The sequence below is a fragment of the Camellia sinensis genome, chromosome 14 (genome assembly GCF_055761805.1).
Source record: "Camellia sinensis isolate YWXY chromosome 14, ASM5576180v1, whole genome shotgun sequence".
NCBI classification, from domain to species: domain Eukaryota; kingdom Viridiplantae; phylum Streptophyta; class Magnoliopsida; order Ericales; family Theaceae; genus Camellia; species Camellia sinensis.
In genome coordinates, this window is record NC_138974.1 from 101,838,561 (window position 1) to 101,851,221 (window position 12,661).

The 12,661-nt window shown below is 33.6% G+C and overlaps 1 protein-coding gene across 2 annotated transcripts; it reads left to right on the top strand.

Moving 5' to 3' along the window:
- Positions 1-3,299: 3,299 nt before the first annotated feature.
- On the top strand, positions 3,300-6,450 carry LOC114306016 (ETHYLENE INSENSITIVE 3-like 3 protein). 2 transcript variants are annotated; one of them, XM_028251171.2, is made up of 3 exons: positions 3,300-3,602; positions 3,955-6,021; positions 6,108-6,450. In XM_028251171.2, exon 2 carries the CDS (start codon positions 4,072-4,074, stop codon positions 5,986-5,988), a length of 1,917 nt encoding a protein of 638 aa, XP_028106972.2. In that variant the 5' UTR covers positions 3,300-3,602; positions 3,955-4,071; the 3' UTR covers positions 5,989-6,021; positions 6,108-6,450. The 2 variants fall into 2 exon arrangements, with proteins under 2 accessions (XP_028106972.2, XP_028106973.2); XM_028251172.2 differs by having other exon boundaries at positions 3,309-3,602; positions 4,113-6,021.
- The last annotated feature ends 6,211 nt before the right edge of the window (positions 6,451-12,661 follow it).

Consider the following 12,661-nt stretch of genomic DNA (forward strand, 5'->3'; position numbering starts at 1 on the left):
TTCTGAAACTGTAAACCATGAATGAATGTATGTGTTGTACAATCATGGTCTTGACTAACTAATGATATCTCTATTGCAATAGCTGATATTATCATCAGTTGGTCATATATCCTTCCAACTCAAACCATGCAGATTTCTATTTTAATGATGGAAGATCCTCATCTTCTTCACGATCTCAGAGCAACCATCATCATTTTTCAGAAGAAGAAGACTCACAGAAGTAGTATCTGAAGAACATTAAATCTCTTTTGGTTTTTGAAATATGTTTGAAACAACCTTTGAGTCTGTTCTATACAACTACTTCTAATGTGTGAAACAATATCGAATGTCCTAGCAAAAGTAAATATACATATAGAAAGAAATCTGTTTGGAGTAAGAGAAAATCATTTGGTGGGTTAGGTGAAACTTTGGTTAATTTTGTAGAAAGAACTGGGATTTCTTTCTTTTGTTGTTAAATGATTTATTGAGCATTGGAGAGAAAGAGATAAATAGACAGAGAGAGAGAGAGAGAGATGGAGAGATGATATTCTTCTTCTTCATTTTTTCAAGTGTTTTCATGAGTCAGCTAAGGATTCTGTTTGCATTTATGCTTGATCTGTTTGAAATTTGTTTTTCCTCAAATTTGCACAGATAAAAAATTTGAACGAATAAAAAAGTAGACAAATAAAATTTGTACAAATAAAAATGAGGACAGGAATTTCAACAGATAAGGGTAAAAATTGAACAGATAAGGGAAAGAATTTTGGATAGATAATAAAAAATAAACACATATTTCAACAAATATTGTTTCGACATATAAGAACAAAGAGAAATCCGTAGAATTTGAATAGATAGAGAGAGAAACCCATATATTTTAAACAGATAGGGAAAAAATTGAACGGATAGGGTAAAGAAATTGAACTGATAGGAAAAAATTGAACTGACAGGGAAAAGTTTTGAACATATAGGGAAAAAAATTTGAATAGATAGTTAATGAAAGTCAACAGATAAATAAAGGGATACAATTAGAAACAAAATGTATTTCAAAACAAACAAAAGGATTTCTCATCAAACTATTTCACAAAATATGGACCTCTCACAAAAAAAAAAAAAAAAAAAAAAAAAAAATTTCACTGGACCTAATGCCTTATACCCTCTTTATCTTGGATTTTTCAATAAATATCTTTTGTTTAAATTGAAATAATAAATATTAAAGTAAATGGTCATTTTTTGATAAATCATCTTTCTAAGTGTTTTATTCCATCTAACCCATATTTTTTTTGAGTATTTCATTAAATCATGTTTAATGTAATATGACCAAATCACCCTTTCTAATTTTTAGTACATGTTTCTATTTTGAAACTAATAATAACAATAGTCCTTCATTTTATGAAGAAAATCCCTTCCTCATTCTAAAAAGAGAAACCTTTCCCTTATTCCATAGAAAAAATCTCTCCCTAATTATAAAGAGAAAATCTCACCCTCATTTCATGGGAAAAATCTCAAATTATGAATTTTGAACCTTTTTATAATTTGAAATTTTTTAAAATAATGCAAAAAAAAATCTAAATGAAAATTAAAATACAATGTGAATGTTCACAATAAACAACAAACATACAAGTAACCTTTGAAAAAATAAGATTCATACCAAAAAATACAATGTGAATATTTACAATTTATAATCAACATACAACTAGCCTGAAAAAATAAATAAATAAATAAATTACACTCATACCAATTCAAACATTTACATTGTAACATGAAAACATAAAATAAAATTGAAAAAAGTGAAAATCGACTATTTCAATTGTTCAATGGTAACAAAAATGATTGTTCAACGGTAACAAAATGATTGTTCAACTAACAAGCATAATAACAAAAACAACAAACACATAATTAACTTCCGAAAAAAAAAAATTTATACCAAAATACAATTTACAATTAATATACAACTAATTTTTTTTTAAAAAAAGAAAAAACTCATACTAATGTGAACATTCACACTACAACGTGAAAATATAAAATAAAATTGAAAAAGTGAAAATCGACTATTTCGATTGTTCAATGGTAACAAAAATTATTGATCAACCAACAAGCATAGTAAAAAAATAACAAAATAAAATTAACTTTTGGAAAAACTTAAAAAAAAAAAAAAAAACTCATAATGAAATACAATGTGAATATTTACAATTTACAATTAACATACAACTAACCTTAGAAAAACTAAATTCATACCAATGTGAACACTCACACTGCAACATGTAACAAAATTGAAAAAACAAAAATTTATTTCAATTGTTTAATGGTAATAAAAAATGATCATCATCTTCATCATCATCATTATCACTATCATTAATAATTTATGCAATTTTACTATTTCACCAATTCAAATCAAACCAAACTCACCTTTGAAGAATAAGTTTGTAACAAAATTAACTGGATAAACACAGATTCGACTAACAACAATATTGGAGAAATATAAAGTTTCGAACATAGAGTAACAATAGACGAATACAAAACTTTGAAAACAAAGTGACAATAAAGAAACACAAAATTTCACCACAACAATGGAGGAACATAATATTATTTCACCACCATGTGTAAACTAGAGTTTTTAAACCCTACCATATAGAGAGTTTCAAACCCTAGCACAATGAAACAATACTACAAATGTTAATGAAACTGATCAAAAAGAAAAACGTGAATAATGATAATTACCAAAATAGAGGTAGTAACGAAAAGGAAAATGTTTATATCATTTTTCTATATAATACATATCAATAATAGACATAAGGATATAATAATTCAACAAACAATATAAATAAAAAAAAAAGAGCCTCATGGAAAAAAAAAAAAAAACATAAATATATAAGACTAATTAAGTTATAATTTTTCTTGGTAGATTTATAGGGTTAGTATACCTCCAAATGAAATTTATCAATAAAAAACTCTAAAGTAAAATTATATGAGTTAAAAATTGTAATTTTATGCAAAAATAAGCTTTTATTTTTAATTTTTATTTTTGTTTAAAAAGGAGAAGAAAATAAAAGAAACATAGACCAGAATGTTATCAATTCAGTGGGCCAAAAAGGTGGGTCCGAGGCTTTGTTTGACAACTAGTATAAAAGTTAAAAAATTATTTAAAAAATTAAAAAAATTATAATTTATGTTAAAATATCAAAAAAAAAATTTCTCTTTATTTTTTACATATATTTTTTTTAAAATATCAAAAAATTACCTCAAATATATTAATTTTTTTATTTCATATTTTAATTAAAAAATCAAAAAATTATTAAAATGATATCTTCCAAACTAGGCCTATGCATCGTGTGTAGACGTCATGCAGAACACACATAGACCCCTCTCGTTTTGCTTTGAAAGTCAGAGGTGTTTCCGACTCATTTCCTAACAACGCATCAACCGGTGTTCAAATTTGTTTTGTGCTCTGTAAAATTCTCTCATTGTGAAAAACCCTTTTATTTATTTTTATTTTTAAGTTTTAATTTTCCAGACTCGACCGAAAAAGGAGGACGAACCAGCTGTGTGTGGTGGCAATCGAAATCGAAATAAAAATAGACATAGAAAGAGATGGGTGTTTTCGAAGAGATTGGAGCCGATATTAGGTAAGGATTTCAGATTCTTCCCCCTCACACCCAAAATCTTCAATTTTCTTATGTCTTATTTCTCTCTCGTGCTTTCCCCAATCTTGTTTCTCTCAATTTTCGATTTGGTATGTTGAACTAATCTGAATTCGGATTGTTGTAATTTTACAGAATTTTGTTGGGTTTATTAAAAATTTTGTTACATAACTCCATCTTTTTAACATTGGAGAATATAATTTTGGGTTGTGTATATTGTTTGCGTTTCATCTCTCAACTCTTGAAATTGATTTAGTGGGTTTGCTTAGAAATCCAAATACTGTATTTTAGTTTTGTGTGATAGATGTTAATTTCCTGCGTTTCAATTTGTGGCCAGATGACAATTGTAGTTGTTGATGTAATAAGCAAGGGCCTGTGTTTGAGATAAGGGGTGGAAGTTCTTTTGGATGAATTTTGTGTTTTTAGTTTCTATTATTATATACTTTTGAATCGAATGGAGCATTTTATGATTGATGCCAATGGGTTGGACGACAGTTCCGATATTGAAGTGGACGAGATAAGGTGTGAGAATATCACAGATAAAGATGTCAGTGATGAAGAAATTGATGCAGAAGACTTGGAGAGGCGAATGTGGAAGGACCGTATCAAACTTAAGAGGATCAAGGAAAGACAGAAGCTTGCAGCCCAGCAAGCTGCAGAGAAGCAGAAGCCAAAGCCAACAACCGATCAGGCTAGGCGTAAGAAAATGTCAAGAGCTCAAGATGGGATATTGAAGTACATGTTGAAGCTTATGGAAGTGTGCAAAGCCCGTGGATTTGTGTATGGGATAATTCCTGAGAAGGGTAAGCCAGTCAGCGGTTCATCTGATAATATAAGGGCTTGGTGGAAGGAGAAGGTGAAGTTTGATAAGAATGGGCCAGCGGCGATAGTGAAATATGAAGAGGAGTGTCTTGCCAAGGGAAAGGCCAATGGTTTTCAGAAAGGGAACTCGCAAAGTATTCTTCAAGACTTGCAAGATGCAACTTTGGGGTCTCTTTTGTCTTCTTTGATGCAACACTGTGATCCACCTCAGAGGAAGTACCCTTTAGAGAAAGGTGCTCCTCCACCTTGGTGGCCCACAGGGAATGAAGACTGGTGGGTGAAATTGGGACTATCCAAAGGTCAGAGTCCTCCGTATAAGAAGCCTCATGATTTGAAGAAGATGTGGAAAGTTGGAGTTTTAACTGCTGTCATAAAGCACATGTCACCTGATATTGCAAGGATTAGGAGGCTAGTCCGGCAATCAAAGTGCTTACAGGATAAGATGACAGCTAAGGAGAGCTCAATTTGGTTGGCTGTTTTGAGCCGAGAGGAATCCCAAATTCAGCAGCCAAGCAGTGACAATGGAACATCTGGCATAACTGAGGCACCTTCAGGTGGCCGTGGCGAAAAGAAGAAACCTACCATCAGTAGTGACAGTGACTATGACGTAGATGGCATTGATGATGGTGTAGGCTCGGTTTCATCGAAAGATCAACAGCTGGATGTGGAACCAGCTATTCAACCTCGAAATTCTACAACTCGTCTTTTCGAGGATAAAGAGCGACGAGAGGAGCAACCTAGAAGAAAAAGAGCACGTGTACGATCAAGCCCTGCTGACCAACAGCCTGCACCATCTTCTAGTGAGCATCTGCATGATGAACCAAGAAACACCCTGCCTGATATAAACCACATTGATGTTCCTTCCCATATGTACGGAAGCCAACACAAAAATGATACAACTGAAACTGTGATGCCTGCAGAGAAAGATCTTCAGGAAGGTTACCAGTTACCAGCATCCGAGTTTGATCAAATCTCACCAGTTCCTTTTGCCGATGTAATACACACGCAGAACATGTTTGTGGGCGGCAGGTCATTACCATATCCTGTGGTTCAAGGCTCTGGGTTGCATCATGGACCTCAAGACTCCGGTTTGCACAATGAAACTCAAAATACCAGGTTGCTTAATGGATCTCAAAATTCTGGGTTGCATCAAGGACCGCAGATTTCTCAGTTGCATCAAGACCCTACTTATGATTTTTATAATCCATCATTGGAGTATGGGCCCAGTGGTGTTGGACAGCAGAGCCAAATGGCATTTAGTGAACCATGGATGAGGCCGGTGGATTCTGTAGTCAATCTACCAGCTCTACATAGAAATGAAAATGATATTGCTGGAGGAGATATGCAGCAGTATTTGAAAGATACCTTTCAGAATGAGCTAGATAGACCTGTTACTAATCACTTCGGGTCTCCAATCAATAGCCTGTCACTAGATTATGGAGGATTCAACAGTCCATATCATCTTGGAATTGATAGTACAGGTTCATTAGATACCAATGATATAGACCTTTTCCTCGATGATGACTTGATCCAATACTTTGGGGCATAGATTTATCAGATTTGGTACTTCGAAGTTCAGATTGTGAGTGACTGCCTCCTTTCTTGTCTTTCCCCTTATTTTGGGAACTTGTTTCCATGGATCTTATAATGATGTTATATTTTATGCAGGGGCATAAAAAAATGCAATATCTGGTGTTGAGCTAGGTGAACAACTTCTCTCTTGGACTGTTGGCTGTGCTGATGTTGTCATCCATGCATCACAAGCCTGTAAATTATGACCTCAGTACTTCCATCCCTGAATGTAGTGCAGAAGTAAGGAATTGACTTAAGATTTTTTGGGTTGCAATTGACCTATCTTATCTTATGTAATTTTGAGGATCCTTGAGTCGTTCCTGTAAATGAGTCAATTTGTTTAGTTGGTAAAAACAGCAAGGTACTAGTATTTTGCACATTCTCCTTGGACAAGGTTGAAATTAATAACAAGTTGTCCATAATGTTCCTTTGTCTTCAATTCTCTATTACGCATCTTTAGTTTTTTGGTTGATATAATAGTTATTTATGTTACAGCTCTTTATTTTGAAAATTATTTGCTTCTAAATCCTAATTCTGTTTGATGGCCCAACGAGTTTTGAGGCAGAAGCTGTGCTTTTACTGTGATTGTGCCATGGTATTAATTGCACACAAGTTAGGCATTTCTTGTGACAGTATGTATACATGTTTGTGGCATTCCAGAGCTAAGGCAGCTAATAGAGTAAGATACGTACCACACAAATCATCTGAAGTGAATTCATCCCAAACTACATCTCAGTGACCTCGGTTGTATTGTAGTTGTAGTTACCCTCTTGGTGGCATTTTGAGTTTTGCCCCAGTTTTGAGGTGTTGCCCTATTGCAGCATCGCAGTGTATCTGTGAAACCTTTGAGCCCCAACTGCCCACAAAACAACACTGAACACCCACCGCAGAGGGGAGCAATGGGGATGAACTCTATGGAAGTCTCATGCAAGCCAAAAATACCTGCGTTTGTGGTGTGGCTTATGATATGTGTTTAACATGTTAGAGATATGTTCAATTTGAATTTACTAATTTTTTTTGTCCGTTCTTCAATGTGTTTTACCTCTTGCATAGCTATGAAGCATGAATATAGATACGGTTTTGGATATAATATAATACGTATATGACGGTACGACTAAATTTTAAAAAATAGGATGAGTAAAGCTATATACGTAGTAAATTTTTTTTAATAATCTGTAGTATTATCTTATACATAAGCTGAAAGAAGAGTGATACGCCATTCTTTATTAATTAGGTATTAGTTTAAGAGCTAATGGCCAAGTTGCTATTTAATTTTTTTAGTAAGCTCTATAAAAATGTCATTTTATTGTCAAGTCTAAATTGTTTATATAGTCCATGTGCTTTTTCATTTCGCACTTAATCTGTTAAATACAATAGCGTGAAAGTTTTGTACACTAGTTTGTTTAGTTTACTAGTTTAATTGTTAACATACTATATTTTCAAATTTATCCTTACTTTCGATCGATATGAGTACAAAGTAGGATACTAATCTAATCACTATTTTCTTTTTGTCTAAGAAGCAAGCAAAGTACTGAAAATTATTCATATATTTATTTTAATATTCACATTTTAATACTATGTAAGAATTATTACAATTTCAATTTCATAAAAGTTCAGATACATGAACTAGAGTATCCAATACTTCTCAAAATTAAAGAAAATTAATTTCAAATTATGGATATGCTTTGGACGTATCAAATACATATTTTTGAATATCCGAAGAGTATAGATATTTGATATATAGACAATACAATATATGAATCTCTTGTACAATCATTTGTGCTTCATAGCTACACAATATATATGCAGAAAAGACCTAATTGACTGGAAATGTTAATGGCGTTGATCATAAAGATTATTGTAAATCTGGTTTCTCTTTCCTTTTCTTATTTTATTATTTTTTTTTTCTAATTTTTTTATTTTATTATTATTATTATTTTTATTTTTACACATTTTATCTGGAGTAAAAGATACACTCCCTCAACTAGACCATATTGATTTTACTTTTTAATAATGTTGTAACAATAAGCTTAGTTATATAATCGGTTACAAAATTTTGATGAGAAGGTTGACAATGGAGATTTTTAATGTGTATCAGTGCCTGTGTTGTGGATTCTGTTTTATCAGGTGACATCTTAGCTATTTGGCATTATGATTGTGGAGAGTGTAATAGTGTAGGTTACTTGATCAATAAGCTGAATAAGAATGATTGATTCACATTCCCTCTAACCCGCCACCCACCCCAAATCCAGAATCCACACCCGAACAGAGAAGAAAGTGTAATGAATATTGCAAAACCATTTGCATTGCAATGAGAAATATTTTTTCCCAGATAAGAAGTTCCATGAATTAGATCATCTGGCCTGGATAGGTCCTTGTGCCTTGTAATATTTTAACTGACAAAAGTGATGATCAAAGCGTTTCTAGGAATGGCGGGAGAATACATTCAGTAAAATCAAACTAAGGATAACAAATAAAGGATAAGCCGTAGCGATTTAGAATTAATGGTTCTTTGAATACCCAAATTAAGGCTTTTGGCAGAATGGAAAACCATAATTCTGTTCCTGACTAGAATGAGTTTGGACTAATAAAACTGAAAATACCTTTGTTGGAGGTTTCTTGATAAGTTTGTCCTAATTTTCTCAATCTGGGGGCCTTTGCTATGCTAAGCCAAAATTGAGTGATTAATTTAAACCCCCAAGGGGTTGACTGAGGCCTAGGGTTGTACTCACTTTAAAGTCTCAGGTTCGAAATCTCTTAAGTGCAAACAATTTATTAAGACTTGTTCACATGGGACTTTGACTTGATTGTAATTGGGGCCCTCCGCTAGCAGATGATGGGATTAGTTTCCTGGATTAATTCGCTCGGTGGGCTAGATACCAAGTTATCAAAAAATAAAAAGTAAAAAATAAATTGTTTGATTAATTTGACTCGGGGTTTAACTAGTTAATTAGATAGGATCGTTATGCCTCAAATAGAGATGAGAAAAGTTGTAGGCTGAATGTATGTATATATATGCCAGGATTAAGTATGATCCAAATGTGATTGAGAGCTAATGTACTCGAAACTAAATTCTAATGAAAACAAAAGCCTGTGACATAAAGGGCAAGTCACACAGATTGTTTTTGTATCAATGAAGAGAACTTGATTATTTTCTGGGTAGGAGTGTTTTAAACAAGGTAAGTAAATATTACCGGATGAAATAGTGATGATTACGGATATGAATAGTGATAAAACTATTTGTAAGCTAAGGAAAACTAAGCTACTATTGCGCTAAGCTAATGATAAGGGTGATGGGCGAAATTTGAATAGAATGATTGTGGTGCAGGACTCTTTGCCATGCCTGAAAATCTTCTATTTATAATTACTGTCAGTTTATTCAATCCTGAATTTGCGTCTGTGCTCCCAACCAAATGCTGTATAATGTATCCAGGCTTTCACCCCACTTCTAGAACCACTTCCAACATTTTCTGATGATTCATTCCCATAATCTATCAACTATCTCTTAGAAATCTTGCGCATGTTCTTCAAAGTCCTTCATACTTCGTCATGTGTCACTCTCTTAACTTTTAAGAACTGCCATTTTGATGTAGGAAGTTGTATTGCCAGAAATAATGGATGTGATCATAAATATGACTTAATCCTTGACGAGTGTCATGCATCATGGCTTGAGTTCATCTCTACATGTATAGTTAAGAGCACGAAAAAAACAAAAATAATCCAAATTTATATCTATTCTCCTTTAGACTTTGAAAATTACTTTTTTGACTTAAATATTCATATATATGATATATAATAATTATTTATTCTTGTATATAAAATATGATAATTATATATTTTCCACATATCCCCTACATGTCGTGTCTCATATTTTTTAAAAAAAATCTCATGTCGGCATATCCGTACCATGTCACATGTCTGTGTCCGTACTTTGTAGTATATAGTTGTTTGGCAATTATAGTTGAGAAAAAAATAGCAATAAGTGTCATACCCCAAATCCAGGCATAACCAGCCGTGACCCACAAAGACTTAGCCCAAGGCACACGCAAGCCTAAACACGAATCCAATATCACATAGAATAAATGTAACGATAGTTCAGAAATAAATAAATCAAAATCCAATCGCAAGTATACGGTAAAACCAATCCTAATCAATACCATCCAAACGAATGGGATATAAACCGCCCATACAACAAAATAATCCTAAATGAAACTCAATTAAAAAAAAAAAAATGTATGCACAAACTTGACATAACAATCTAAAAAGTAAACATAAAAAAATAATAATAAAAAAAAAAATGAATGTCTTAGAGGTCCATGCAATTGACTCCCTACTACACCATGAGTCTACTTTTAAGTTTCTCTAACACTTGAAAATGATAAACAACTACGGTGGTATATCAACGACTTGGTTTTTAATTTTCTGGACTTGGTATATCAAATGAATGAAAATGATAAACAATCTACTGTTTATTTAACGTACCGAATTTATTTATCGAACCGAATTAAAAATTAAAAACCAAGTCGAGTGTCTGACACTCTGTCCTTAAGTCAGATTCGCCCCGCTACGGTGCTTACGGTTAAGTGGCGTCTATCTCCCAGGATATAATGATCTTCACAAATTTATAGTAGCACTGCAAACAAATTTGTCCGGCGAACTATAACCTTGTGTTTTATACTTTCTTTAATTTTCTCTAAAACTAGAATGAAGATTATAAATGCAAAGGAACAAAATCTGGACAACAAAATGTATTTTTTTATACTGTTTTTTATGCATAAAGACTGCTGAAAAGTGGCTGGTATTTATAGGAAAATAAATATGTTCGAACAGGTGCAGAAAGAACCGAACAGGTATGAAACAGATTTGAACATATGCTATTTTGAATTCAAACAGATTTGCAGCCAGGTTTTGAATCTGTTCGGAAGTTACAAATCTGTAACTGCTGGGCAGTTATAACACTGTTCAAAACAGTTTAAATCTGTTAGGAATATAAGACTGGAGAAGGTTGGTTTCAACAAAAATTTAAATTCAAATTTGAATTCAATTCCTAGAATAATTTTTGAAAAAATTCAAATGAATTTTGTCTAAAAAATTAATACAAGAATCGACCCAACCCACAACCCACACCCACGCCCGGCACGGCTCGGCCGCCGCCGCCGACGCAAGCGCATGGTGGTTTGGGCCAAGGTTCCATTTGTCCATAACTCCTCCCTTCTACAAACTTAAGGTGCCCCTTGGGGCCCAACCCAAGTATTGCACTCTAGAACTTATATACATACACAAGCTCTCTTAAAGTTTCAATGTGGGACAACCCATTTCAAGGAAACCCACATTTAATCCTTTAAATGTCCAATTCCACGAACCCGAAAATGACGTTAAATTTTCATTCACTCATAAATGGTTTTGATAAACCGTTTTCCCCGTGTGACTTGTCACGCGGCAAGGAACACGTCACCTCTTCGGACCCACCAAAAAAAATGTTCGGGACCCACTTAATTTTGGGCTCAAAGTTGGCCCAAAATAAGCCTATATAAAACCCATTTTCCAACAATCCTCCACATGAATGGAATTTGACAGAGAGAAAATCCAACAACATGATCTAATTATAGAGAGTACAGAAATTAAAAATATTCTACAAAGGATAGGTAGCTTTTGGCTTTGAACCTTCCATTGTGAGATACTATTGGATTTACTAGATAACCAGTGAACATGATGTCTTAAACTGTTCAGCCGTTTGTGTAAACCAAGACAATAAAACTCACACAGTATATCCCCAAACATAGTTTAGTTCTCACTATTGTGTTTATTCTGGCCCTGAACAACCTGGTCTTTCATGAGTGCTCGAGAGAATTGTAGCCCTTCACAAATCTCATAGAACTAGCCCAGTTCACACTCACATAGGTGATTCTTATGAAGAGTATCCTGTTATACTCCACTAGGTTTACCTAGATATAAGAATCATTAAAATTTTACTTAACCTAAAATGCTACAGACATTACTATTTCATCCTAGAAATGGGTAGGAGTTGGACTCCCCAGTGATCCTTCTGAGTCATTCACAACTCAGTTGTCCCTTTGAACCTAGATCTTGGGATCTCCAGTCAACTAGGTTGGGTTGCCGTTGTGGTAACTCTTATTTAATAGGCTTTAGTCCCATTCCCCCTCGATGAATTCTCAACTAACTCTCTTGCTAACCCTTTGGTTAGTGGATCCGCTATGTTGTCTTTAGACTTTACATATTCAATGGAAATAATTCCATTAGAGAGCAGTTGTCTCACGGTGTTATGTCGATGACGAATGTGACGTGACTTACTGTTATACATATGACTCTGTACTCTACCAATTGCTGATTGACTATCACAATGTATGCAAATAGCAGGCATCTGTTTTGGCTATATTGGAATATCTTCAAGGAAGTGGTGAAGCCATTCTGCTTCTTCCCTAGCTTTGTCTAAAGCTATGAATTCTGATTCCAGAGTAGACCTAGCAATGCAAGTCTGTTTGGAAGATTTCCAAGATACAACCGCCCCACCAAGAGTCAAGACATACCCACTGGTGAACTTTTGAGTCTCTAGTATCCGATATCCAGTTTGCATCACAATAACCTTCATGTACTGCTGGATATCTAGTATAATTCAGCCCAATGCTACG

Excerpts from the sequence above, each read along its gene's own strand:
- LOC114306016 (XM_028251171.2), top strand. The coding sequence starts at position 4,072 with ATGGAGCATTTTATGATTGATGCCAATGGGTTGGACGACAGTTCCGAT.